The sequence below is a fragment of the Mauremys mutica genome, chromosome 11 (assembly GCF_020497125.1).
Source record: "Mauremys mutica isolate MM-2020 ecotype Southern chromosome 11, ASM2049712v1, whole genome shotgun sequence".
In the NCBI taxonomy this organism is placed as follows: domain Eukaryota; kingdom Metazoa; phylum Chordata; order Testudines; family Geoemydidae; genus Mauremys; species Mauremys mutica.
The window spans coordinates 36,174,016-36,198,685 of record NC_059082.1 but is presented as its reverse complement, the minus strand read 5'-3'; the positions used below and the strand labels follow the sequence as shown (position 1 = coordinate 36,198,685).

The 24,670-nt window shown below is 40.8% G+C and overlaps 1 protein-coding gene across 1 annotated transcript in view; it reads left to right on the top strand.

Moving 5' to 3' along the window:
• The first annotated feature begins 411 nt into the window (after positions 1 to 411).
• TSPAN3 (tetraspanin 3) overlaps positions 412 to 24,670 on the top strand; it is a 37,160-nt gene continuing 12,901 nt past the window's right edge. The window contains exons 1-4 of the mRNA XM_044980558.1: positions 412 to 571; positions 17,862 to 18,053; positions 18,975 to 19,049; positions 21,912 to 22,013. Coding sequence (XP_044836493.1) covers positions 488 to 571; positions 17,862 to 18,053; positions 18,975 to 19,049; positions 21,912 to 22,013 — 453 coding nt within the window. The 5' untranslated portion in view covers positions 412 to 487. The remainder of the gene's footprint in view (positions 572 to 17,861; positions 18,054 to 18,974; positions 19,050 to 21,911; positions 22,014 to 24,670) is intronic.

The following is a 24,670-nucleotide window of genomic DNA, read 5'->3' as shown; positions in this document are numbered from 1 at the left end:
CCTCGTGATTTTAGAGACCAGACTGAGTTGGTGATACAGAGTCCCATGTCCTGCCTGCTGCTCCCGGGCAGGCACCCAGTGCAGAGCTGCGCTCAACCAGCTGCCCTGTCCTCGCCCACCCTGACTGCTCCTTTGTGTCACATCACATCCCCCCGGCCATTCCTGGGCACCCCGACTCAGGGCCTTTCATGGGCGTCATGTCACAGGCCAGGCCCCCCGCCGTGTGCATGGGGCATGGGCGTACGATAAGGGTGGGTGGGTGTTTGACTGACAAGGTCTTTCATCCCTTACTTACATACATACCTTGTCCCCTCGCCACAGGGCTGCGGCTCCCTTAAGAGCAGAAGGGGGCGCCATCTTAGGTACCTCCCCCACCATGTGACAAAGGCAGCCGCCATCTTAGGCTCCTTGCTTGTCCCTTCCCGGGTCACGTGAGGCAGGCGGCCAGCTGGCGGCAGCGGAGCGGAGCGGAGAGAGGCAGCCGCGGATGGGCACCGGAGCCGGAGCCATGGGGCAGTGCGGCATCACCTCCTCCAAAACCGTCCTGGTCTTCCTCAACCTCATCTTCTGGGTGAGCCGGGGGGTCCCTGGGGGCAGCGGGCCCGGCTGACGCGCTCTCTCTCGGCGAGGGGCTCGGTGCCTGCAGCGGGGCTGGGAGGCCGAGGGGCTCTTGACTCGCTCCCGTCAGTCCCAGACCCCGCTCCTCGGATCTGCGGGAGTGGTGCTCAGCTCCGGGCCGGGGAGAGCCTTCCCCCGGGTGGGCAGGAGACGGGGATCTGGCGCTGGGGCCGGGGCATCGTGTAGCTAGGCGGGGGGCTGCCGCCGCCCTGAGCTGGGGTGTCTAGTCGGACGCGGGCTTGGGAGCCCCAACGGGGCTGTGCCTGGAGGGTTATTCATGCTGGTGAGTGACCGGGCTGTGTCACTACTCACATCTCCTTCCAGCAGATAAACCCCCAGATCTCCCCACAGAGGGGACAGGCTGAAAACACTCTCATCTTCTGCTTTTTAAATAAGTTATGTCAATTACCAGATGCCTTTCCAGTTTTGGGCCACAAAGATTCAGTAAATACAAGTTAAGTGATAGGTAGGCTGCAGGGCGATAGGGACCTTAGATGTACCCTAAGAGGTTTCTAAATAACTGTGCTCGACCTGAGCCTGGTTATGAAGTTCTTGGTTAATTAGATCTCTATACTGAATTCATTCACTTTTCTCAGTTCTCTGTGTGGCCATCTAGCTATGAACTATATACCAAATAATGTATGGCTGGGGGGGAGGTGAGCGCACACAGTTCTTTAGAACCCTTTTAATGTGATAAACAAAATAGTGATGTGCCCTTGCATTATAGTCTCAATAGAACTAATCATAGACTTCTTAAATTTCTTGCAATAATTGCAGTACTTTACCCTTCCCCTGAATGTTAACTCTGCCGTAACTAAAAACCGTGCAGACAGGAAGACAAAAGCTTTTCTGGGTTAATAGAACAGTAGATCTTTGTAAGCCATATTTTTAAATGTAGGCAGATGGGCTATATTGTTAACATAAAACCCAGTGTAATTTTGGCTATATCAGTACAATGTAGCTTAAGTAAAAGAAATGCGATTTACAAATGATATGGTGGTGTGTTTAAAGTGCACCCTTTCCAAATTGATGGATTGGAACTGGGATTACAGTAATGCAAGATTGTTGTCCCAGCTGTTCAAAAATCTCAGGCTTTGGAAGGGGACAGGATCGTGGGTAATAGAATATTAGAACAGAAATAATGTTGATATAAATAGTTTCACTCTTCAAAATGGGGTTGGTACTAAATCTAATATCCCCATGTTCCATGGTGTGTGTTTTGCTCTTAAATTTTCAAGAAGAAATTTCTCACTAATTATATATTTTTAGTGACCCATGGTGGTACTGCAAAATCTGTATATATGTGCTGCCTCCTGTCCCACCATTTCCTGACTGGATTTGCTTACTCTGAGATTTGTTTGATTTTTAAATTAGTGATGCATGTGCCATTTAGCCCCAATAGCCTCTATAATATCACTCTTCATTTGGAGCACAGTGCATTGTTGGGTGTGGCTTTTAAAGGTAGGTTTGTGTTCTGTATTATGCTAAATATACTGTACCTTGAACTAAATATTCATCCTGTGAAATTGGTTATACATGGTTGTAACTAGCCATGTAATTGTTTTGTAACTGGTGTATTTTTAGAGAGTTTAAAATAGATTGTTCTTGGTTAATTATATCAATTGGATTAGCTATAGATGACCACAAACTCATTTCTGTTCAATCATATGACTGCTTATCGTAGGTTTAGTGATAATGTCTTCCTATGTTATGAACTTGAGAGAGAATTTTTTTGCACTTACTGCCTCCAAGTATATAATTGTACCGTGACTCATTTGTGTAGTGACTGTTCAAGTTAAACAGTGGTTGGACAGCTGACAACTGTCATGGGAATGGTTCTATGTAATGTTATGAGGTTACTGATTTACAATAATGCTATTACCTTGGTTTGTTAAAAACTTGAGCATGAATCATTTAAACATTGTGAAATAGTTTCTAGTACCATATGAAAATGTCTAATCATAATTTTTTTTTAATGGGTTTGAGCTCCCAAACGTTGGAAATATTTTTTTGGTTGGGAGTGCATTCAGGGCAGTTCTGCTATTATGATCAATTGATGCTGAGCTACCTGGAGAAGAGGGTAGGTATGACAGAATTCTGAGTTCAGCTGGCTTGTATTATTGTGATTTTGTTTTCACAATTTGTGGCATCAAAATGGGAAACTGTAGAAGACCTTCCTTTGCAAACATCAATTCTGGGATTAAAAATCTGGATCTTCAATTTTAAATGCTAGAAGAGAAGGAAAAAATTCAGCTTTTGTTCCATCATCTACATATTACTTGTTGCTTCCTGCTCTGGTCTCAACATATGGCATTAATATTTGGGGTCAGCTTTGTTGGTTAAGTAATATGTTCCATATTATCTCAGCCATCTTTGATTTTTCATCTTTTTGTAGTTCCAGTTCTGTTAATTAGATCCTCCAGACTTCCACTAAAACTTTGGCAGTAGATTACAGCCTGTAATCTGTCAAATAGCTCTAAAATCTCCTGTGATTGCTTTTATAAATTTAGTCCATCTCTGAGTCTCTTATGTAAAATATTGTTAGATCACAGTTTTCCTCGTGGTCCATTCTCAATACAGATACAACAAACTGCTGTTGGGTGTCGGTGTAGAACTCTCAGGAGGATTGTGTCTACCAACTTTCACCAGGGAGACTGGGTCATAAATTTTCCTTTCTATCCATCAATCAACAGACATATGGTAGTTGAGGAAGAATTTGAACTTCTATTATGTGTTAACTCTTGAGTTAAAAACATTCCACTACATGCATCCAGTGAAGTGATCTGTAGCCCACGAAAGCTTATGCTACAATAAATTTGTTAATCTCTAAGGTGCCACAAGTACTCCTGTTTTTTTTGCGGATACAGACTAACACGGCTACTACTCTGAAACCTGTCTTATTTTCAGTATCCCCAAACTGTCCATGTTTTGTTCTTCCATTTAATTAGACAGTTTCATTTAATCTTGAAAAAACAGATCATGTACTACTTGAGATGAGCATGAATCTTTTTTATCTTGCTATAACTCTTGACAAGGTTTATTTTAGTATTATTTTTACTGTTTCAGTTTATTTCATTTCTTGTTTCTACCACTTACGTCAGTTATGCTAGCATTTCTAAGAACAGATCAGCATTTGTTACTTATAGTAGAATAAGAGAGTCACCTACTGAACACTAACAATGAAGACTGAAAAATAAGATGGGCTATTCATTTTCATGATGCCCTATGTTATCAAATCCCCTGCATCTTTCACGTTTTCCTAGAATCTAACATATCAAGCCTGCTAACAGGTAACTGCTCCAGCCTCTTCTAGTTCTTCATCCAGTAACTTAATTTCACCCACAAGGCTGCCTTTGTCTCCACTCACCAGTGGCTATGCCTGTTCCTCCTCCCCATTAAGCTTCTAGACACTTCTGTTACTTTCTTACCGTTTCCTAGTATGCATTGTAAGAACTTTACTGTGCTGTTATTAGGTATTCTATGAAATGTTATCAACAAAAATGGTTCAGTCTCTCCTGGAAGCCTGCAGTCCTCCCTCCCCCATTATTAGGGTTCTTCATTCATTTTATCCTGGTGATACCTCTAAACCTCTATTCCCTTATTTTTTCATAGAAGATTGCCACTGAGGCAAGTTTTAGCAATTGGGGATAGGTGAACTGGTATGCACTGACACCGGTATTTGTACATCAAGCTGGCTGTATGACAGCAGTATCATTATCACTGGCCTTCATGCTCCTTTCCAGGCCTCTAGCTCAGAACTTTCATGATATGCCTGAGCTTCATAGCATGGAGAACAAGAATTCAGAAGTGGCTTTTGAATTGGTATACTGTGGACAAATGCATTAAGTCAGGGGTCCTCAAACTGGGGGTCAGGACCCCTCAGGGGGTCATGAAGTTATTACGGGGGGGGGTCGCGAGCTGTCAGCCTCTACCCCAAACCCTGCTTTGCCTCCAGCATTTATAATGGTGTTAAATATATTAAAAAGTGTTTTTAATAAGGGAGAGGGGTCACACTCAGAGGCTTGCTGTGTGAAAGGGGTCACCAGTATAGAAGTTTGAGAACCACTGCATTAAGTTAAAGCTAGAGTATTGAAACAAACCAGCACGATTACTTTGTCTTGATATGAAATGGTATATTTTAGCTGCCAATTATAACATTTATATTTTACATAATTTATATTAGGCATTCTTAAAAAATTAAAGGGAACATTAACAGGAAATATCAGTTACAACTTGATCCTCTCAGAAGGGTAAGCCCCCGATAAGTAGATATTGAACTGCTCTACCAATTATTAATGTTACCTTGCCAGAGATTAATCTTGGCACAAACATGAATAATGAAGGAAGAAAGCCTTACATTATAAAGCTGTATCTCACTGATATGGCACAAGATTGTCTTGTGCAACCAGAGGACTGCACGTTCTTTTTAAAAAGCTAGATTAGCAATATCTAAATCTTGTATGAAGATACGCTGTGAAGGAATTCAGCTTTTGCTAGTACAGATAAATGAACATCTGAAGTTAGACAGCATCCACCAAACTTTAAAAGAAACAATAGGAAATCACTAGTAAATATTTCCAGAGAATTTTAAACATAACTACAGTGGAATAAATAGATAGGATTTAGTAAATGGTACACTCATAATCATGACCTAATGAATGGGATAGATTCTGGAACTAAGGACACAATAGGGGAACATGCCAAGTTGTAGTTTTAAGGACTGTTGCTATACTGCATGGATGCTTTTCTTTACTCAGTAGGCTGAAGTCCAGAAACAGCTTTGCCTGTACCCCAAAATACCACTGGGGAAGGCTACACAGTAATAAAATTGCAGGAAATGCTGCTGACTTTGGAGAATCTGGTTCCTTCAGACCAACTCCCTCCAGCCATTGACCTCAAACCAAAACATTGGTGTATTCTAAATAGAGTGAGAGTTGGTATGCAAAGATTGGTGACAGTATGACCACAGGGAAGCTGAGGAATGACCCCAAATGTGAATGTGGAGAATACAGGCAAATATTTGAACGCTGCCCGATGCAGTGCCCTCTGTCAACATCCGGTACTCCTGAGCAACCAATAGCCTCTTTCATTTAAATAAATATTTATTTCCTTTGCATCTATCCAGGTAATCCTTAAATGCCTCATCATAGGTTATCTGAGTAGGTCAGGAAATGGATAAGATACTTAAGGCTACCTATAAATGGGAATATTTCAGGATAGAAGGATATGTTCATACAGAGAAAAATATTTTGAGAATAGCCATTTTCATCGAACAATATTTGCTGTTTATAATATATTTCTAATTGGGAAAAGAGAACAAGTTTCCTGGGGGTAAAAATCTGGAGAAGAGATGATGTATGTTATTGACTCCTGATATACTGGGAGCTTAGGCAGATAAGTGGCTTATGTAAATCAATGACAAATGAGGTCAAGGCAAAAAAAACAAGGAAGGGGCATGTATCCTCTAATGTGCAAGCATTTAGGACAGGGGTTCCCAACACAGTGCCCGCGGGTGCCATGGCGCCCGCAGGGGCATCTAAATGCACCCGTGTCCTGGCCGGCGGTCGAGCATCTGCCGAAATGCCGCCGAAATTTGGCAAATGCTCTACTGCTGCCATGGTCCTTCGTCTGGCACTCGCCAGACGAAAAGGTTGGGGATCACTGATTTAGGACATTGAAACATGCTACCTAATTTTTGTTTGGAGGTCTCCAGCATACCATGTGAATCCAGTTTTCAGTGAGGAAAGGAGCCTAATCTTAAGGAAAATGGGAACTTCTTGCTGCCCGATCAGTTTCTAGTAGCACTTTGTTCCGTTTTCCTTTCTCTTGAGCTGTTGTGTACCTTCACATGTCTGTAGAAGTAGAATAATCTCTGCATCTATTCTTTCACTGTGACAACTCTGCTGTAGTAGTGGCAAAAGTAGTTTTTAAAAATTATTAGTATTACATGATGAGCAATGTCTACACTTGCAAGCTTACAGTGGCACAGCTCTACCGATACAGCTGTGCTGCTGTGAGATCGCTTGTGTAGCTGCTCTGTGCTGATGGGAGAGAGCTCTCCCATTGACGTATCAACCTCAGATAAATGAGTGGCAGTAGCTACGTTTGTGGGAGAACATCCCCCACCGAGGCAATGCTGTGCATACGAGCGCTTATGCCAGCAAAACTTTTGTTGCTTGGGGTGGGGGTTCATACACCTGAGTGACATAAATTTTGCTGACATATGGGGTAGTATAGACATGGCCTTAGTTTCAAATGAGTGGTGCTGTTAAAAAGCTTTATTGAGAAAGTAAAGTCATTTAGCTTAATTTTGCGTGAATACAGAGTGGATAAAAATTAAACAGATTTTTTTATTTAAATCAGATTTTTTTGATAAAATGCTTTTTGAGGAAAAAATTAAAACTATCTTTAGATAGGTTAAGCTATATTATAGCTCAAAGATATCTAATCATGGAATAGGGATTATAAATTCTAATTCTATAGTATGAGACAATATATTCATGTAATGTTTAAGAAAAGTTTTGTAAATGAGTTCCAACAGTTCATGGATTAGGGACCCAATCTTATGGGGTTCCAGGGACTTCTGTATAGATTATTTAGATTAATCTTTCTATCTACCCAATGAGACTCAGTGCTCAGCCTAGAAGATACCATCAGAGATGCTTAGTTTTGCAGTTCTCAAACTGGATTTGTGTGTCTGGAGATAACATGCTCGTTAACAGCAAAAATGTTTTAAAATAAATAATATATAGAGGTGAGAAATAGTTAAATAAAACAATTTAAATGTCTGTCTGGTGATGTTCTCCTCCTAATCCAGCATGGCAAGAAAATCCTCCAAATATTAATGAATTGGAGCTAATTCATCTCCCAATGACTTCATAAATATCTGCTTCAATTACCTTTGGTAAATGAAATGACCAAACAATTGTTCATTTTCTGATATAGCTGTAAAACTAATCTGAAAAGTTTTCAAAATAAATCACTTAAAAATGTATCATGTGTACCTTCTAAAAATGAAACCTACATCTATCTCTGAGTTGGGAAGAATATGTATTAAGCTTCTAACAACCAACAAGAATGCACTTTTATATAGAAATCCATGATTAAATCGAGTCTTCCTGACTAGTGATTTAAATCAAATCCACTCTGCGTGATTTTTTTCACCTAAAAGTGATATTCAGAGGCTTTGCAGAACAGCTCTTATGAATACCCAGCTCAGAGGAGTTAAAATTATATAGTGGTATCAAATCATATGATGTAGTTCTAATACCACAGAAGAAGCTGGGACATGTAGAATACAGTGCGAAGTCTTACACATTTTCCTTAAAAGGAAAATATTAAGAAAAGAAGGTCTGGGGAAAAACTAATAAATTAAGGGATTTAATGAAAAGTGAGCTAAACAAGAGAAGGTTCAGCTGTGACTAAACTTATAAACTAGCTGGCTTGAAGTCTCCTGTGCTGGTAGCTGGAGAATTGTCTCCATGTCTCTTCGGAAGTTAGAATCAGAATTAATTCTCAAGTGTCATTTAGTGAGCATAGATGAGCCACTGGGCTACCAGTGGGAATCATTCAACTGAAATCTTGCTCCTGGACCACTTGTCATCTCTTGGTGTGAAAGTGGCTTAATTTCTGCTGTGGAACTGCGAAAGTGAGGATCAGCAGGGTTTGGTGGGAGGAGGGAGTGTATTTTCTGGGAGTATGAGTGTAAAAATAGATACTAAACTATGTTTAAACTTTTTAAAAAAAAAACTGATAATTTTTAAAGCTACCCTCTTGAAACTGATATCGCATATTTGAATTATTTCATTTGTTTTATTTTGAGACAGACTATCAGGCAACAAATGTGGGCCCTGATCCTGAGAAGATGCGCACACATGCTCAACTTTAAACCCACTAGTAGTCCCACTGAACTCCATTAGTCATGTGTTTTAAGTTGTTGCATGATTAGAGCCTTAAATGTTTCCAACTCCTGAGAGTTCCTACAATATTTGTTTTCATAGTATTTTTTTAAAAAATGGAGCTTATAGCCAGTAGCAGCAAAAACACGTTGGAAAGCTAAATGTGGTATCACTGGACAGTGTATGAAGTTTGAAATATCATTTTATCCAGCAAAGGAACACTTTACTGCATGGAAGAATCTTCATTGTTCTTGTGCAGTGCAAGGAATCTGGAAACAATAGAGGATCAGGTCAAGTTACAAAGCTCACACACAGACGCACACTCCCCATGATCTAGTGCATACAGAAAGAATGGGTGTGATAGGACACTCACTGTATATTTGAAACTTTCAGGCCAGTGGTCCACTACCTCTTGTAATAGAGATTTTTGTGTATATAATACCAAGTGCAAACGAATCTTACTTGGCCTTTTTGCTTACGTGGCGAAAGTAATGTGATCTTTGTTCTGAAGTGCTGTGTTTACAGCAGCTACAGTTAAAGTTAATTTGGCATGTATACTTGTGTTACGTTACTTTTTTAGTTTTAAAACAGTCTAAAAATCATGAGGATTGTTACTACCTTCTTATCATACAGAAACAATTCTTTCTGCTTATTCAAACTGAGTGTAAGATCTGACACCCGGTCTAACAGTCTTTCAAAGTATACAGGTTATGAAGGATTGTTAGGCTGTCAGATCTTGCACTGAAACAGTTTGTTCAGAAGAGCTTTCAAATAAGCATCAACACCTTAGTATGTACAAAAGGTAGAAACAAGGAATATCTTAATCCCTGTAGGATTTATTAACTCTTGCATCTAGCAGTCATGCAAAGCCAGATCAGACCCTGAAAAAATGACTGATCCAAAGAACTCAGTATGGTTTACTTGCTTTTCCAAGTAACCCAATACCTCAGAGTCATTCACAAGGTAGCCTGTGCAATTCTTGCAGTGTGGAGGATGAGGCACAGTTTAGATGGGTAGAATAGACACACCAGAACCCTAGGATGTATACCTTACGTGGCTGTCTTTGTGCCCAAGCAGTGCCTCCCACATCTGTTCTTTTAACCATGTAGTGTCACTCCGTCTCCCTGTTGCTAGAGCCTTTCACTGTGGTGTGGAGCTACATGTACCTACATGCCACCACAAGTAAAGATAACCATCCGTGCAGCACTGGTCACTTTGCCCTTTTCTAAACCCCCTCTAGATTGTGGGTGTTTTAATCCATATCCACTTTGTCCAAACAGCTCTAAATCTAATTGTTGCAGCACACAAGTTTCATTGACTTTCCTTGATTTGGGTATTCATGAAAGGTTGATGCACGTATTTTCTGCAGTTCAATTTGTAATATTGCTTTTTACATTCTAGAGCATTATTTATGAAATACATCTGTGTGAATCATATGCAGTGCATATAACTGATGTCAATTTAAGTGATGTTACAGTAAGAAAAGTGGCTATCACTAAAATGGCATCGGTTTCCTCAACCCATCTGTTTTTTCAGTGTATTCTGTGTAGCATCTGACTAGAGTGACTAAAAAGCTTTTACTAACTTTTACTGCAGAACCATTGAAGTGCTGCGAGCCAGATTCTTTTCTAACTCGAACAACAGCAGAGTTGTTAAGAGTTCTGACTACAGAGTCTGATGGTGGTGATGTGAGTGCCAGAAAAAGATGACTTTCAGGTCTTAGATTGGGTTTGCAAACTTAGATTTTATTCTTCACCTATCAAAAAATACATCTTTTTTTCCCCTCAGATTTTGAGCACATTAAGAGATTGTTCTTAAATTTAATTTGACAATGCATAGAATAATTCTGCTTCTAACTTTAGTCTTCTGAATACAAGTTTTAAACTAGTATCTTGTTTGATCATTGGTAATTTAGGTTATAAGAATGTTGGTCGCAAGCTTATTTGGCTTGAATAAATCTCTTCTAGCTGGATGGTCTTTCTCTGCTATATTGATACATACCCTGTCTTAAACGGGTTGTAAAAACACACAAAGCAGCAGCAATATGAGCTTGATATTGATGAATAAGGGTAGACATTTGGAAGTCAATGTGTGAGAAGTGAATCAGCACACTGCTCCACTCTAAAGCTGCATCTTCACATGTAAATTGACTTTAAAGATTCTGGTGAATGGTAATATAAGTGTTTAAACGTTTTTACATGTGCAACATTTAGTTAAGTCTTCAGTTGCTGTAATTTAAGTGTTTTATTTAAAGTTTTTACTTCAAAATATTCATTATGACATTACTTTGATAAGAACTGCATGTTTTATTCTGGATCAGCATTTTGATAGTATTAGTGGAATTCATGTCAATTTTTATTTTAGAAAGTACATCTCAAACAGTAAAAATTGTAGAATCTTAGCAAATTGCAAAGATCCTAAGATTATAGAATTGACAACTGCTTTGCAGCCAAAAAAATTTCCTTCCCAAATTATTCCTATGTAGCTATATGCTAAGTCTCAACTCCGCTTCTATGAACTGGGTTTTCTTGGGTGGGGGAAGAGAGAAGCCACTTAAAATTCCATTTAAAACACAGCAGAGAAGGACAAAGAGGCTCACAAATGGTGCTGATTTCAGTCTTCCTTTGCGCACTCGTCATATCTGGTGACAGCTGCAGATGGTTTTTCCCTCTGCCACCTTGCAAAATACCACATTTCTGACAAGCATCTTAATCCTTTGAAGTGGGAGATGACATCACTGGCACATTCACATGTTTCATTGCTAGGCAACACTTAATGTAATTCCTTTGTTCCATGGCTTCCCTTTGGTTCTTCACTTTATATCCCAAATGTGCATGTCTGCATTGTTCCATTCTGTACATAAAATGCCAGCGTATTAGAGTTTAGCTAAAATTTCTAGTTGTCTTCCCTGTGCCAAGCAACTGGTTTTGAAGGAAATAAGCCATTAAACATTACTCTGCTAAAATGTCTCATTTTTGTGTTTTGCCCCTAGCTGATTTTTCAGTCTGTAGTATCTATATAGCACCTTATGTATTCAGTGTTGTGCAAATGTGAACTTATTAGATCACTAATTGGAAGGGGTGTTGAGATTCCTATTGCTTCCATTTTTATAGAGGCAGAGGTGAAACACCTTGCCCAAGGCCACGCAGTGAGCCACCAGCAGAGCCATGATTAGACTGAGTGCACCTGAATCTCTCATCTTCGTTTATTCTTTCACACTGTTACTCTGAATGCAATGTATAGTTGGATTTTCTGCATTTAACCTGTTGATTCAACAGCCATATCTTTCACCCCTAATGCTTCTATTATGATAAATTAATGTAGTTTGTGAAATGCTGTCAGATGCACAAATTATAGTAAATCAGTTTTGCCTGTTTTTCATGCTGCGACAAGGAGGGGGAAACTTTTTTTTTTAAAGCATACTTCAAAGGTCTTCAGATATATTATTGGTCATTTTAAAGAGGACAGTGATCAATTGTTCTCTGTCCCTTGAAAGTAGTCCCAGAAGAAGCCCTTAATCTGTAACAAGGGATATTTTAAGTTAGATATCAGGAAAAACTTTCTAAATATAAGGGTAGTTAAGTTCTGGAGTAGGCCTCCAAGGGAGGTTGAGTTCCCCATCGAGGGACGGCGCTACTGTTTTCGCCGCCCCAAGCAGCACACCAAATTGCTGCCATGGACGGTGGGGGCAGTCTGTGCGCTGTTAGGGCGGCACGTGCATTTCTGCGGCCGTGGCGATTCAGCAGCAGCTGAAGACAGAAGCTGTGCCGCCGCGGACAGCTGAACATAGAAGCTGCTGCTGAATTGCCTCCGCCGCGGAAATGCGTGTGCCGCCCTAACGGCACATGGACTGCTCCCGCCATCCGCAGCGGAAATTCGGCACACTTCTTGGGGGGAACACACAGATTGACGCCCCAAGCACCTGCTTAGAATGCTGGTGCCTGGAGCCAGCCCTGTCCCCATCACTGGTGGTGTTTAAGAACAGACTGGACAAATATCTGTCACAGATGGTCTAGGGTTTACTTGGTCCTGCCTCAGCACGGAGGATTGGACTTGATGACCTCTTGTAGTCCCTTCCAGCACTACATTTTTATGATTTGTAAAACAAAAGTTGGTAGGGGAAACAGGCACGTGTAGAACCAGAAGTTCCTTAGCTCATTTTTATCAAATATCAGCTCTGTAAAATTGAAATACTCGGTTCAACCTAATGGTAACATTTGTACTTCACCATTACTGTGGCTCCTGTTCTCAGAAAAGTCTGAGAAGTTGTTTGGGTCCCATGTTGTACATTTAAGAGGACCTGTAATGGTAAAAATTTTCCAAAAATTAGTATTTTCTCCACATGAGAATAAGACCTGTTTATGACAGCAGGAGTGTAGTTCTCAAATAGTTTCTAAAACTTTGCAGCAAGAGGAAACTTCAGCTGAGACACAATTCACTTTGATAGTAAAGTTTCACACTAGTTAAACTACAGATTATTCCCTCCTCCCCTCAACATTTTCTATGTCCTACATCACCATGAAGTCTAAAATAAATTATACACAGTCAAAATTTGTAGCTTTCATTGTTAATGGACATGCTTGCAGATCAAGGCTAATATAGTCACTAATACCTTAGGTGAACAGTGCCATTTTTAGGCACTGATCTGGGACTTAAAATAAACTTATCCAAATACTGGCTTAACTTTATCCCTGTTCATATCTTACCATGTTTACTACATCATTTAACATCTCTCCAGTATCTTGTCTCATCTTCCTTTTCTGTTCATTTAATATCTTCCTAACAACTTCCCTTCTTATAAATGTGTTGGTTTTTGTTTTTTTTAAATCCGGGCACGATCACGTTTGTCATTTACATTATTCAGGTTGCTTGTATATTAGATCCTTCCCCACCCCTGTCCGCACACTCATTGTGTTTAGACTGTAAGCCCTCCAAGGCAGGGACTCGCTTCATTTGTGCAGTTCTTAACACAGTGGGGCACCCTAGGCCCTACAGTAATACAAATAGTCGCATTAAGGTATAAATATTAATATGCATTTGCAGTTAAACTACATAGCACCAGGGTCCCATCAGAAGAGACACAAACTGGATAAACCCCCAGACCTACACTGCATGTGACTGCATATGTACAGATTGTCAGTCGCCTATATATCATCACTTTTATTCAAGTTCAAACCATAGTGTATTCCATGGGGAAAATGAAGACTTGGATTAACACCTTTTAGTATTGGAGACAATTGAATCAGAACTACAGTAACTCACTTAACGTTGTAGTTATGTTCCTGAAAAATGTAACTTTAAGTGAAACGATGTTAAGCGAATCTAATTTCCCCATAAGAATTAATGTAAATGGGAGTGGGGGTTAGGTTCCAGGGCAGCTTCCCCTACTCTGCAAGCACCGGGGGCGGGGGTTCAACCTTCAGCCAGCCCATACCACTCCTTCCCCCAAGCCCTTACCCTTGACCCACTTCTTCTCTCCCCCCTGGCTCCTCCCCGCCCCCCCATCCCTTAATGCCACAAGCCAGGTGATTGCTGAGTAGGGGACCGAGGGGGGAGGCGCGCCGAGTCCTCGCTCCTCCCTCCTGCCTCCAAAATGTCGCAAGCTAGCTGATTGCTGCTGGCAGGAGGCAGGGGAGGGAGTGGAGGTGCGCCGAGTCCTCGCTCCTCCTGCTCAGGGCAATCAGCTGGCTTGCAGTGTTTTGGAAGCAGGAGGGAGGGGGAAGGAGCGAGGACTCAGCACGCAGGCTCCCCCTCCTTAACCTGCCTCCCGAACGCAGCAAGCCAGCTGATTGCCCTGGGCAGAAGGGAGGGGGGAGGAGCGAGGACTTGGCGTGCCTCTCCCCTGCCTCCCAAATGCCACAAGCCAGCTGATTGCCCTGGGCAGGAGGCAGGGGGAGAAGGGGGAAGGCGCTGATCTGCAGTCTGCCGGTGGGTGGGAGGCGCTGGAGGGAGGGGGCCATAGGGAGGCTGCCAGCTGTGGAGAAAGGAGGCAGCCAAACAACGTAAGAGTGGAGCATTGCACAACTTTAAATGAGTGTGCTCCTTAATTGATCAGCAACAAAACAACATTAAGCTGGACGAATTTAAGAGAGGACTTACTGTACTCCTAAAGTGAGCTCAATGTTTCTAGCTCACCAAAGCCTCTGTGATGAACTGTCTTGATCCATTTTAACTCAGTTTAGATAAGTGGCTCTCAAACTTTTGTACTGGTGACCCCTTTCACATAGCAAGTCTCTGAATGTGACCCCCCCCATATTAAAAAAAAGTGTTTTTAATTTATATATTTAACACCATCATAAATGCTGGATTCAAAGCGGGGGTGGGGGTGGAGGTTGACTGCTTGCGACCCCCATGTAATAACCTTGTGACCCCTTGAGGGTTCCCGACCCCCAGTTTGAGAACCCCTGGTTTAGATAAATAATGATATTCGGAGTCCTATAAAGACTCTGTAAAACCAGTTTGAATTAACCCAAAATGTTCTCAGTGTTCTAAAGTGATAGTCCATTTCCTTCAGTACAGCTAGCTTTCCTGGCCTAGGGAACTCTGAAGGTTTTGGTAAAGCTTGTAACTTACTAAATGAATGTTAAGTAATAGCCATATCTATGGCAGTATATTAATGTAGACCAGGAGACAGTGTAGTGACTATTAACTTCACTTGGCTTAAGGGTGCCCTGTTGGAAGACTCTGAACAGACACACTATTATAACTGAGTTCACAGCATCCATTATTTTAGTTGCATCAGCTTCCATTCTAGATAGCATAGTTCTCCCATTTAAGCTGTTCAGTGCAGAATTCACCTTGAGCGTTCTAGATGTTGACATGGGGCTGGGGAATGTGAAGAGAGGACAGTGGGTTCATTGTATAACGAGAAAAGGGAATACAGAGGCAGAAGTACTTGCTGCTACTGGTGTACAGTGTACTATCTTATGGGCCCAGTCCTGCGATTTTTGAGTGTAATTCCATTTAAGTCAGTGGAAGTCTTACTGCAGTCAGAGTTTAGGATCGGAATGATGTTGTGCATGCAGCAGTTTAGAGTTAGAATTTTGCAATAACAGCAGAGAGTCTTGTGGCACCTTATAGACTAACACCCACGAAAGCTCATGCTCCAAAACGTCTGTTAGTCTATAAGGTGCCACAAGACTCTCTGCTGCTTTTACAGATCCAGACTAACACGGCTACCCCTCTGATACTTGAATTTTGCAATAAGTTGCATCTCTATAGTTGTAGTAGAGTGAGCAATAAGATCTTCAGTAATCTGCCAGTAAGTTACAACAGTATAGGTAATGATTTCCTCTTTGTGCAGAAACTGGCTAGTTCGTACAATGATTCTTCTGAGAATATTTCCTTTGAAGTAGAAATCTTACCATATGTATTCTGTAGATATGCACCACACTGATAATACACTGTAATTGTCTGACTTGTGTACTGTTCATAGTGAAAAATTTTATTTGGACTGGAGATATTACCTATTTAAAAATGGAAAGCTTGTTACCTTTTGTGAAACCTATGTATCTTGGTTTTAATTTAATCTTTTTCCTTACTAAATAAAGATAAAAATATTTACATGTGCATGCATTACTCCCAGCAATAGAAATAGATGATATACCTACCTCCATAGTTAAATAGCAAAATGGAAGAAAGGAATACATCTTAGAGTATAAAACAGTTCCTGTATCTGAAGGAAGAAATCTCTCTGGATTATCTGCAGGTAGTTAGCTGTTTGGATTTAACAGAATCTTAGGGCTTGTCTACACTGGCACTTTACAGCGCTGCAACTTTCTCGCTCAGGTGTGTGGAACAAACACCCCCCTGAGCATAGGAAGTTTCAGCGCTGGGAGCTACACCCTTCGTGGAGGTGTGTTTTGTGGGTTTTTTTGTTTTTGTTTTTTAGTTCAGCGCTTTAACATTGCCAGCATAGACTAACCCTTAGGGTATGTCTACACTGGCAAGTTTCTGCACCACAAGTTATACCACTTCTATAAAAATGCTGGAATTAAACCACTGTTACGTGTCCAGACTGTGCTCCTTGTGATGCTGGAGCGCATCCACATTAGCAGCTCTTGCAATGGCAAAGACAGCAGTGCATTGTGGTAGCTATCCCACTGTGCAACTGGCCGCAGGGTTCGGGGAAGGGTTTGCAATGCCTCGTGGGGCAGGCACAGCATCGTGTGATGCAGGTTTCCCAATCCCATTGTTCCATGAGCATCCTACTACATTGCCAGCTGCTTTTCAACTGAAGTGGGTTGAGGGAGTTTGTAAGTGTATGGGGGGGTGGGGGGAGAGATTGTTGTGACATTGTTTTGGGGAACAGTGTGTCAGCAGGCTGTCTTATAAGTTCAAACAGTGGCAGGAAGCAACCAGTCCTGAGGCAAAGGGAGGGGGAAACCCCAACATCAGCCCCCGCCTCCCTCCCTGGGCTCTCTGCACAGCATGCACACACACCTGCCTCGGTTCAACAGCACGAGCATTCCACGTTAATGGTTTGCTTTGTATCCCGAAGCAGATCTCACAGCATGCAAGGGCTGTCAGAAATGATGCATTGAAAGGGGAGGGGCGCATGTCTCCAGTGCAGCCGGGTTCAAAACAATGAGCAGAGTGGTCACTTGAGGCATTATGGGACTGCTCCGGAGGCCAGTTACAGCACAGAAAGCAATCAAGTGTCTGCACTGGGAATAGAGCGCTGGTGCCTCTGCAGAAATAGCCTTACGACTCTCGTTGAGGTGGGGGTTTTTGCATCGCTGCAACTGAGGAGTTTCTGTACACAGAGTGGCTTGGCAGTGTGTACACATCTGCAGTTTGAGCACAAAAAAACTGCTTTACTGCGCAGAAACTTGCCAGTGTAGACAAGCCTTTACTGTCAACAGTTAGACAATCAGGTTAGTTCATGGATGCATGTTTGGGAAGGGGAGCACACAGGAGTGCAATGTTCACAACACAACCTCTCTTCTTCCCTTATTTAAGGGTATGGAGGTTAGGTCGAGGTGAACTGACTGCAGTGTTCATCTAGTCTAGATGCAGATGAGTTTGGGGTTAGACTGGGGTTCAGCCATTCACCTAATCTAACCGATATCTAGACTAGGTAAAACATTGGCGTTAACTATCCACTAACCTCCACTTTCCCTAGTCTAGATATAGCCAATACTTCACCAGTATAGATATAGCCAATACTTCACCAGTATTTATAGCTGTGGTCTTACAGAAGGGCTGTTTAATTGACATTAGAAATGCTTGCTAAGGTATTCATTATGAAATTATAACCACTTGTAGAAGATTGGTTTTTTGTTTTTGTTTTAATTAACTGTTGGGATTTATGAAGAATTTGATCACCCTAATTTTGTTTTGTAGGCAGCAGCAGGCATTCTGTGCTATGTGGGAGCCTATGTCTTCATAACATACGATGACTATGATCACTTCTTTGAAGATGTCTATACGCTTATTCCAGCAGTGGTTATAATAGCTGTGGGGACACTTCTCTTTATTATTGGACTTATTGGGTGCTGTGCCACAATCCGTGAAAGTCGCTGTGGACTTGCCACTGTAAGTTGCTGTGTTTCACATGAATTTGAGGCTTTATTGCATGTTCTGATGTATATTTGTTTTCAGTGTTCCCTTTGAATGACTAGAGCGTTACTGACGGTGTTAAAATGGACACTCAAGTATGTTTAGGTTTTTTAGCTATTTACTCTTGTAATCTTGTTTTACAAGCTCAGTATTTTTTTTCTTTACCTATTTTATCCTAAAATACTTCTTAATTTTTTGTGTTGGAACATATTAAAATCAGCCTTTTTTGGTACTGAAACTTTATATAAAGTCCTTCATTATCGTTCTGAAGAGGTACATTGGATCTGCTTAAAGCAAAAAAGATTAATACTGTGAATGTTCTTGATGGTACATTTGTGTTCAGTTATAAACATTTCTCTTTAGAACACATTTGTGCTTAAAGCTGAAACTTAAAACTAAAATTATGTGGCTGCCACTGGTGATGGAATCACACTACAAAATACTTGTTGTGTAATATTAGGAATTGGGGCTGTTTTCCAAGCTGTACTTGTGTTTAAATTAGTACTTCAGTTTCTGGTGTCGCTATGTGCAATCTATTCACATAACATGTATTTGAGTAAAAAAATAAAATATATGTATATGGTACTAATGTGTTTAAAAAATTGTCACATAATAGATAAGTGACCTGTGGGCTGTAATGCTTTGGTACAGTTTTGGTTGGATTTCATCTGCAGGTGCTGGGTGGTGTTGGTGGCCTGTTATATACAGGAGTTCAGACTAGATCTAGTGGATAGATTATTTGGAATGATCCACTCAGTTGACTATTTCTATAAATTACTTGCTAAATTAGTAACTTGCCTGGCAAGTTTGATAAATCCCAAAGGCAGGGTTTAGGTTCTCAAAAGGCATGTCAGTAAAGCTACATATTATATAAATATTTTGGCTTGTATTTAACAGTTTGTGATCATCCTCCTCTTGGTTTTCATCACTGAAGTGGTGGTGGTAGTTCTGGGATACATCTACAGAGCAAAGGTAATAAAAACTGTCTTCTAAAGTCCAATAAATGTTTTGTTGTAGATTGTGACCAACTTGCTGGGGTGGGGTGGGGGGGGGGGAACTTCCCATATTTACTGCAGTATACTTATGTTTGGGATTTTCTAAAACTTCTGTTGGGTATTGTAAAGATGTTTTGATTCTCTACATTGTATAAGATCAAAGAAAGGTGCAGGCCTAAATGATAGCAAAGATGAAAAAAAGTAAATCTATATTGAAACAGACCTCTTCAGAGGTCTGGAAGTAAGTAGCTTAAAAAAAGGTTTTGGGGTACTCCAAACTTGGATGAAAGATGGCTAATGACTTTTTTTAAAAAACCTGATAACTCACTTGCTATTTAATTTTATTCTGGCTTTACAACAGGGCTATTTTTTTTTTTTTTGAAAGGTAGTGTGGGAATAATTTATATACAATTCAGCATGATGTTTAGCAGGCTTCTGTCACTGAAGAGTGGGATGAAAAGCTGATACACAGTAAATAGGGTTATGCCATAATTGACATGTCTCTATTTGCCAAGTATTCGATTCTGTTTTTAAAAGCATTTTGAATCCATGTGCAGCATAGGTTGCACTGCATTTGGGTGTTGTATATCAGTGCTTACCCAACTTAATATCTCGGGGTTTTTTTCCCTTTTTTTTTTTTAGTTGCTCTTCAAGGTGTCATAAAGTAAGCAGCCCAAATGGACTGGGTACTTCCTGCAACACCCCACTCCACTCCCACAGCCCCCTTTTGGGTCAGGACCACCGCAGTTACAACACCATGAAATTTCAGATGTAAACATCTGAAAATGTGAAATTGACTAATTTTCAAATCTTGTGGCTGTAAAATTGACCAGAATGGACCATGAATTTGGTCGGGCCCTACAGGGCTCTGTAGGTTGAAATCAACACCTTGACTAGCCATTAAAAGTGCCACTATGCAGTTCCTGAAACTACCTAAACAATGAGCAGCTGTGTTCTACATCAGCAGTAACTTCAGAGTCGTTTTTAGGGGTAGTTCCAAACAAAGTACAATGCAGCACTCTAGTCTAAAGATCAGAGGTATGGAGTACTGTGCTCAGGTCTGGGTTGAGCCTCAGCCAGTTCATTCTCTTCCAAATTCCAGCCTCTAAGAAGTGGGAAAACAAAACCCACATCATTCAGATCAGATGAAAATGACACAGGCCTGCCTGTCTGCTGCCTGTTTATGACCCTAGAAACCAAATATATTTCTCACTGTTGTCTCACATGACTTTAGACAAACAGGGCAACAAAATAGAGCCTAGATTTCTGGTAGAAAAGAAGTTGCCCCAAACAACCCTCTACCACTTCGGGGGGTGAGGGAGGAGTGAAATCATTCTAGACTAGTAGTGTCTTTTCCAGCCAGTGGCTAGCACAGCATTAATGGCCATACAGTCTTGTTATCAACGGCTGCTGAAGGATCTGAAAGTATCAACCTAGACACCTGTTCATTGTTTGCTGCCAGGAGGAGTTAATCAGCGAAGACCAGAGCTGTGTACATCTTATATTCGGAACAAGAGAGTCAACAGGTTTTTAAAAAATGGTATCAGAATTGCCTTGTCACAGATTTCCACAGAAGGGAAGACTGAAGACTGAACAATAGTTGGCAAGATTGAGTATCAAGTGAGACTGAGCCCAATGACAGCTTATTTGGGGAAGCTGGCATTGTGGACTTCCAAAGGAGGCATAACTACCCTTTGGTGCATTTGAAACTTTCCTACATCCTTCTGTTAGTGATGAGAGGCCTGGGTCCAATTTGCACACTCAGATTTTACCTAGAGCAATGATGTGTTTATCTACTCCATGCGTTCCTCCATGACAGCAGCCAGCCCATTTCAGATCTCTTTAGTTTTGTCTACTAAGTGAGCAGAAATTTCCTCTTGAAAGATTAATTTCCGTATGGAGGTAGCTGGGATTAATCAGTCTGTCAGTCAATTGAACAGTTCCAGACTTGTCTTCTGGACAGGTTTAATCTTTGAGGATTTCCTCCCGAACACCCGTGCTTACTCTCCAGTCAGTGTGACTGCACCAGTGCTGTGCAGGGCAGAAGGAGCTAGGAAATGAGCAGAGTTAAGAGAGAGATGCCAGTTGGATGTCCTGAGCCAAATCCTACCCTTGGTTACTCCTTTAACAACAAACGGTTGTAACTGATGCCAGAACTTTGCCCCTCTAAGTTTTACTATCCTAATTCAGTGTTCTAGGACAGAAGATTTCTGGTGGTGAGCATGTTGTCTGTCACCATGCTATAACTCTTGGTCTTTTCAAGAACATGCCCAATGATCTATCTTGTGCTCCATATCCAGTTAACTTCAGATTCCTCACATTTTGCCTTGGGCCCAAACCTCACTTACAGGTTGGAGGCTATTTCCTCATTTGTTTGTATTTTTGAAAGAGTAGGGTAGCAAAATTCATGCTTCTAAAGGAAGCTTGTTTGCAAACGTAAGTCTGTAGTTGATGTAGCCTCAACCCCATAATGAAAGGGGAAAGTGATGTTTCAGTGCAGAAATATTTCAGAAATTTACATTTTATAATACTGTATAGATGTTCTGAAGCAGCTTAAGGCCCCAAATTCTGTGTAAGGTAGTTATCCATCCTGACTTTCTGTGCAGAGTATTCTTAATTATAGCTCTTAACCATTAGCATTTGTACAAAATACAAACCAATCAGAATTCCAAGAGAGAGACCATTTCTCCAAAGTACGGTAATCTGTAAAACAGTAATTTAAGATCAACTAACAGGCGGTTGTCTAGGCTTACTCAATTATTTACAGCCGAAAAAAGGACACTGCTGCCCAGAGTTGTACTACTTGTAGTTTGAAAGTGCACTAATGTTTGCTTTATAGGTGGAGGATGAAGTTGATCACAGCATTAAGAAAGTGTATGATGCATACAGTGGGACAAACCCTGATGCTGCCACCCGCGCTATTGATTATGTACAGAGACAGGTGAGAGCCAACATAATGGAAAATTGATGGTAATTGTAGATCTCATGAAATCCATATTGTATATTGTTATATTGCTCTGGGGCTTGTTAGAGGCTGTCCACATTACAACTTTGACCAAGATTCTAAACAGTAGCTTGGTCACTATGTAAACGGAGTTAAAACTACTAGTACCCATGACACTTGTTTCAAGAGACCTAGGCTATCATATAACTGTCCTTCTGTAACCACTTCAGTGTGCTTTTAGGGGATTGTTTACTATTGTTTCCTTTAGTACTTTGTCTCCCTTCAATATTTCTCTGCAATAGGACATTCCAGAGTGCACTACCCCATCTGCTGCTAGCTCACTATAAAGGTGGGGACATGCATGCAGTTGTGGTGGCGTAAAAGCTATTTAATTGACTTGAAGGGCCCTGATTGCCTTTATTTTATCTATGGCAGGGAATTTTTGGCAGAAACAATCTCACCAAGTTTAGAGAAGATCCAGTGGCTTCTGGCATTTTTTACCATTCTGAATTTTTAAAAACTAGCCTCTAGAGTTCTCTACATTAGAACTCCAACCTGTGCATCTGTACAAAAGGTACCACTGGTGGGAGGTTTCAGGGTTTTGGTTTTTTTCCCTGAAATTCCCTAGTGAAGGGAAAGTGTAGCCCAAAAGAGTTGAGATATGTAATTCACCACTGATGCAACTCCACTGCTGGGAATCTCACCGGGGCTTTTCCTGTCTACACTATAGCCTCAAGTCAGTTTTTCTTCAAACTATTTAAGAAGTTTTGAACAGACTTTCAAATCCTTGTCATGTAGATATTGGAGACAAACCAATACAATTACAACAATATTTTTTTAAAAAAAAGATTTGAGATTACTTTGACAGGGTGTTACCATGTTAAGGCTAGTCTACGCTGGCAACGTTAAAGCGCTGCCGTAGCAGCACTTTTATGTGCCTTGTGTGGTTGCAGGACCGCTCTGGGAGAGCTCTCCCAGCGCTCTAAAAAAACCACTTCAACGAGGGAAATGGCTCCCAGCACTGGGGCACTGTTTACACTGGCGTTTTACAGCGCTGCAACTTGCTGCACTCGGGGGTGTTTTTTCACACCCCTGAGCGAGAAAGTTGCGGTGCTGTTAATTGCCAGTGTAGACAAGCCCTTAGAGTTAGCATCTGTACACTACCTCTGACATGCTGTTTCTGGTGCCCCCCCCCCCCTTTTTTTGAGTGAAATCTGACTACATATTTAACAAACCAGGCATATCTGTCAAACTGTAATTTCCAACTTTTTTGAATAGGTGTGCTTGTTTTTTGCAGGTGGGGTGACTGAGTATTGAATAAATGATAACTAGATATTTAAGTATCTATTTGCCCTCTCTATTTTAATGGGTACACAATTGGCACGTTAGGTTTTTCAGTAACTTCGTGTGGGGTTTTTTCTTTTTTTCTTTTTACACTTCCCCTTGGTCTATCTAAACTTGGACTATCCATATCTTCACTAACAGATGAGATCAATTCTTCATTTCCTTTTGTGAGACCATTTATGCTAGGATCCCCAGGAAGATCACCAAAGGATCATTTGGTGATAAATATCCAATATTTATTTGTTATAGTGGGTTACAATTTGTATCCCAATACTCTGATGCCTGGACATGTCCACCATATATGCATAAAATCTCCTCTCACCACAATTTCTCCAGTACTACTTCCCCTTCCATGTATGTATATATTTAATCTACTTGTATGAGCCACTGTTGAAACAGTATTAAAGACATTTTATTTTATCATGTTACACCTTGAGGTTGCTGGTCCTCCTTTTCCAGATCAAATCCCATTCATCTGGGATAATTTGTCCAGATCCTTTCCCCAGGTGTCATACATGGACACTTTTATGTTAAGAAAGCTATCTGCAAAGATTGATTTATAAATTAGCTATTTTTTAACTGGTCAGATGCCATTGCTTCTATTAAAGTTAGCTTTCCGTATCCAACTGTTGTAGGAAGCTGAGAAACATAATGCCTAACTTGAAAGTACTGGTACTATGAGAGTTAGTTATTTATGATTGCTAAATTAGAAAAGTTTACTGAATAACTGGTCAACCCTAAGCATTCTGTGGCTCTTCCAATTTTTAAAACTCTGTGGTTCACAATTTGGATTAGGATCTGGATTATTTGCAATAAAATGTCATTGGCAAGGGGAAAAGTTATCTTAGCTCTAGTTCTGTCCCAAACCTATAGCAAAGGATATGCTAGAGGATGTTTGTAAATTTCTGAAGGGTCTGATTTTTTTATTTAATCCAGAGTAACTCAACAATATTTACACTGCCACAATTTTCTTGTTCAATAAAGACCCATTGTTTGGTTGTGTTAGGTTGCCCCTATCCACTACTGCTTTGAGCTGGCTGGCTTGCTAGTACTGTGTAATATTTGGTATAGCGAGTCTCCATGTTTAATGGGTTTGTACAAATATCTGCACTCACTCTTGGTCTTCTTTTATTCTGTGTAAATTCTAACAGCATCCTCTGTGTTCCTGCTAGGATTTTATCTGGGATAATTACAGAATAATTGTGAAACAAGGAAGATCTCCTTGGCAAAAAGTTCATTTTTGACTGCAGCTGTTCTTCCTGGCCAAGAAATTTGCTTTCTTCCCCCAGCTCTCCAGATGTGGTCGTCCC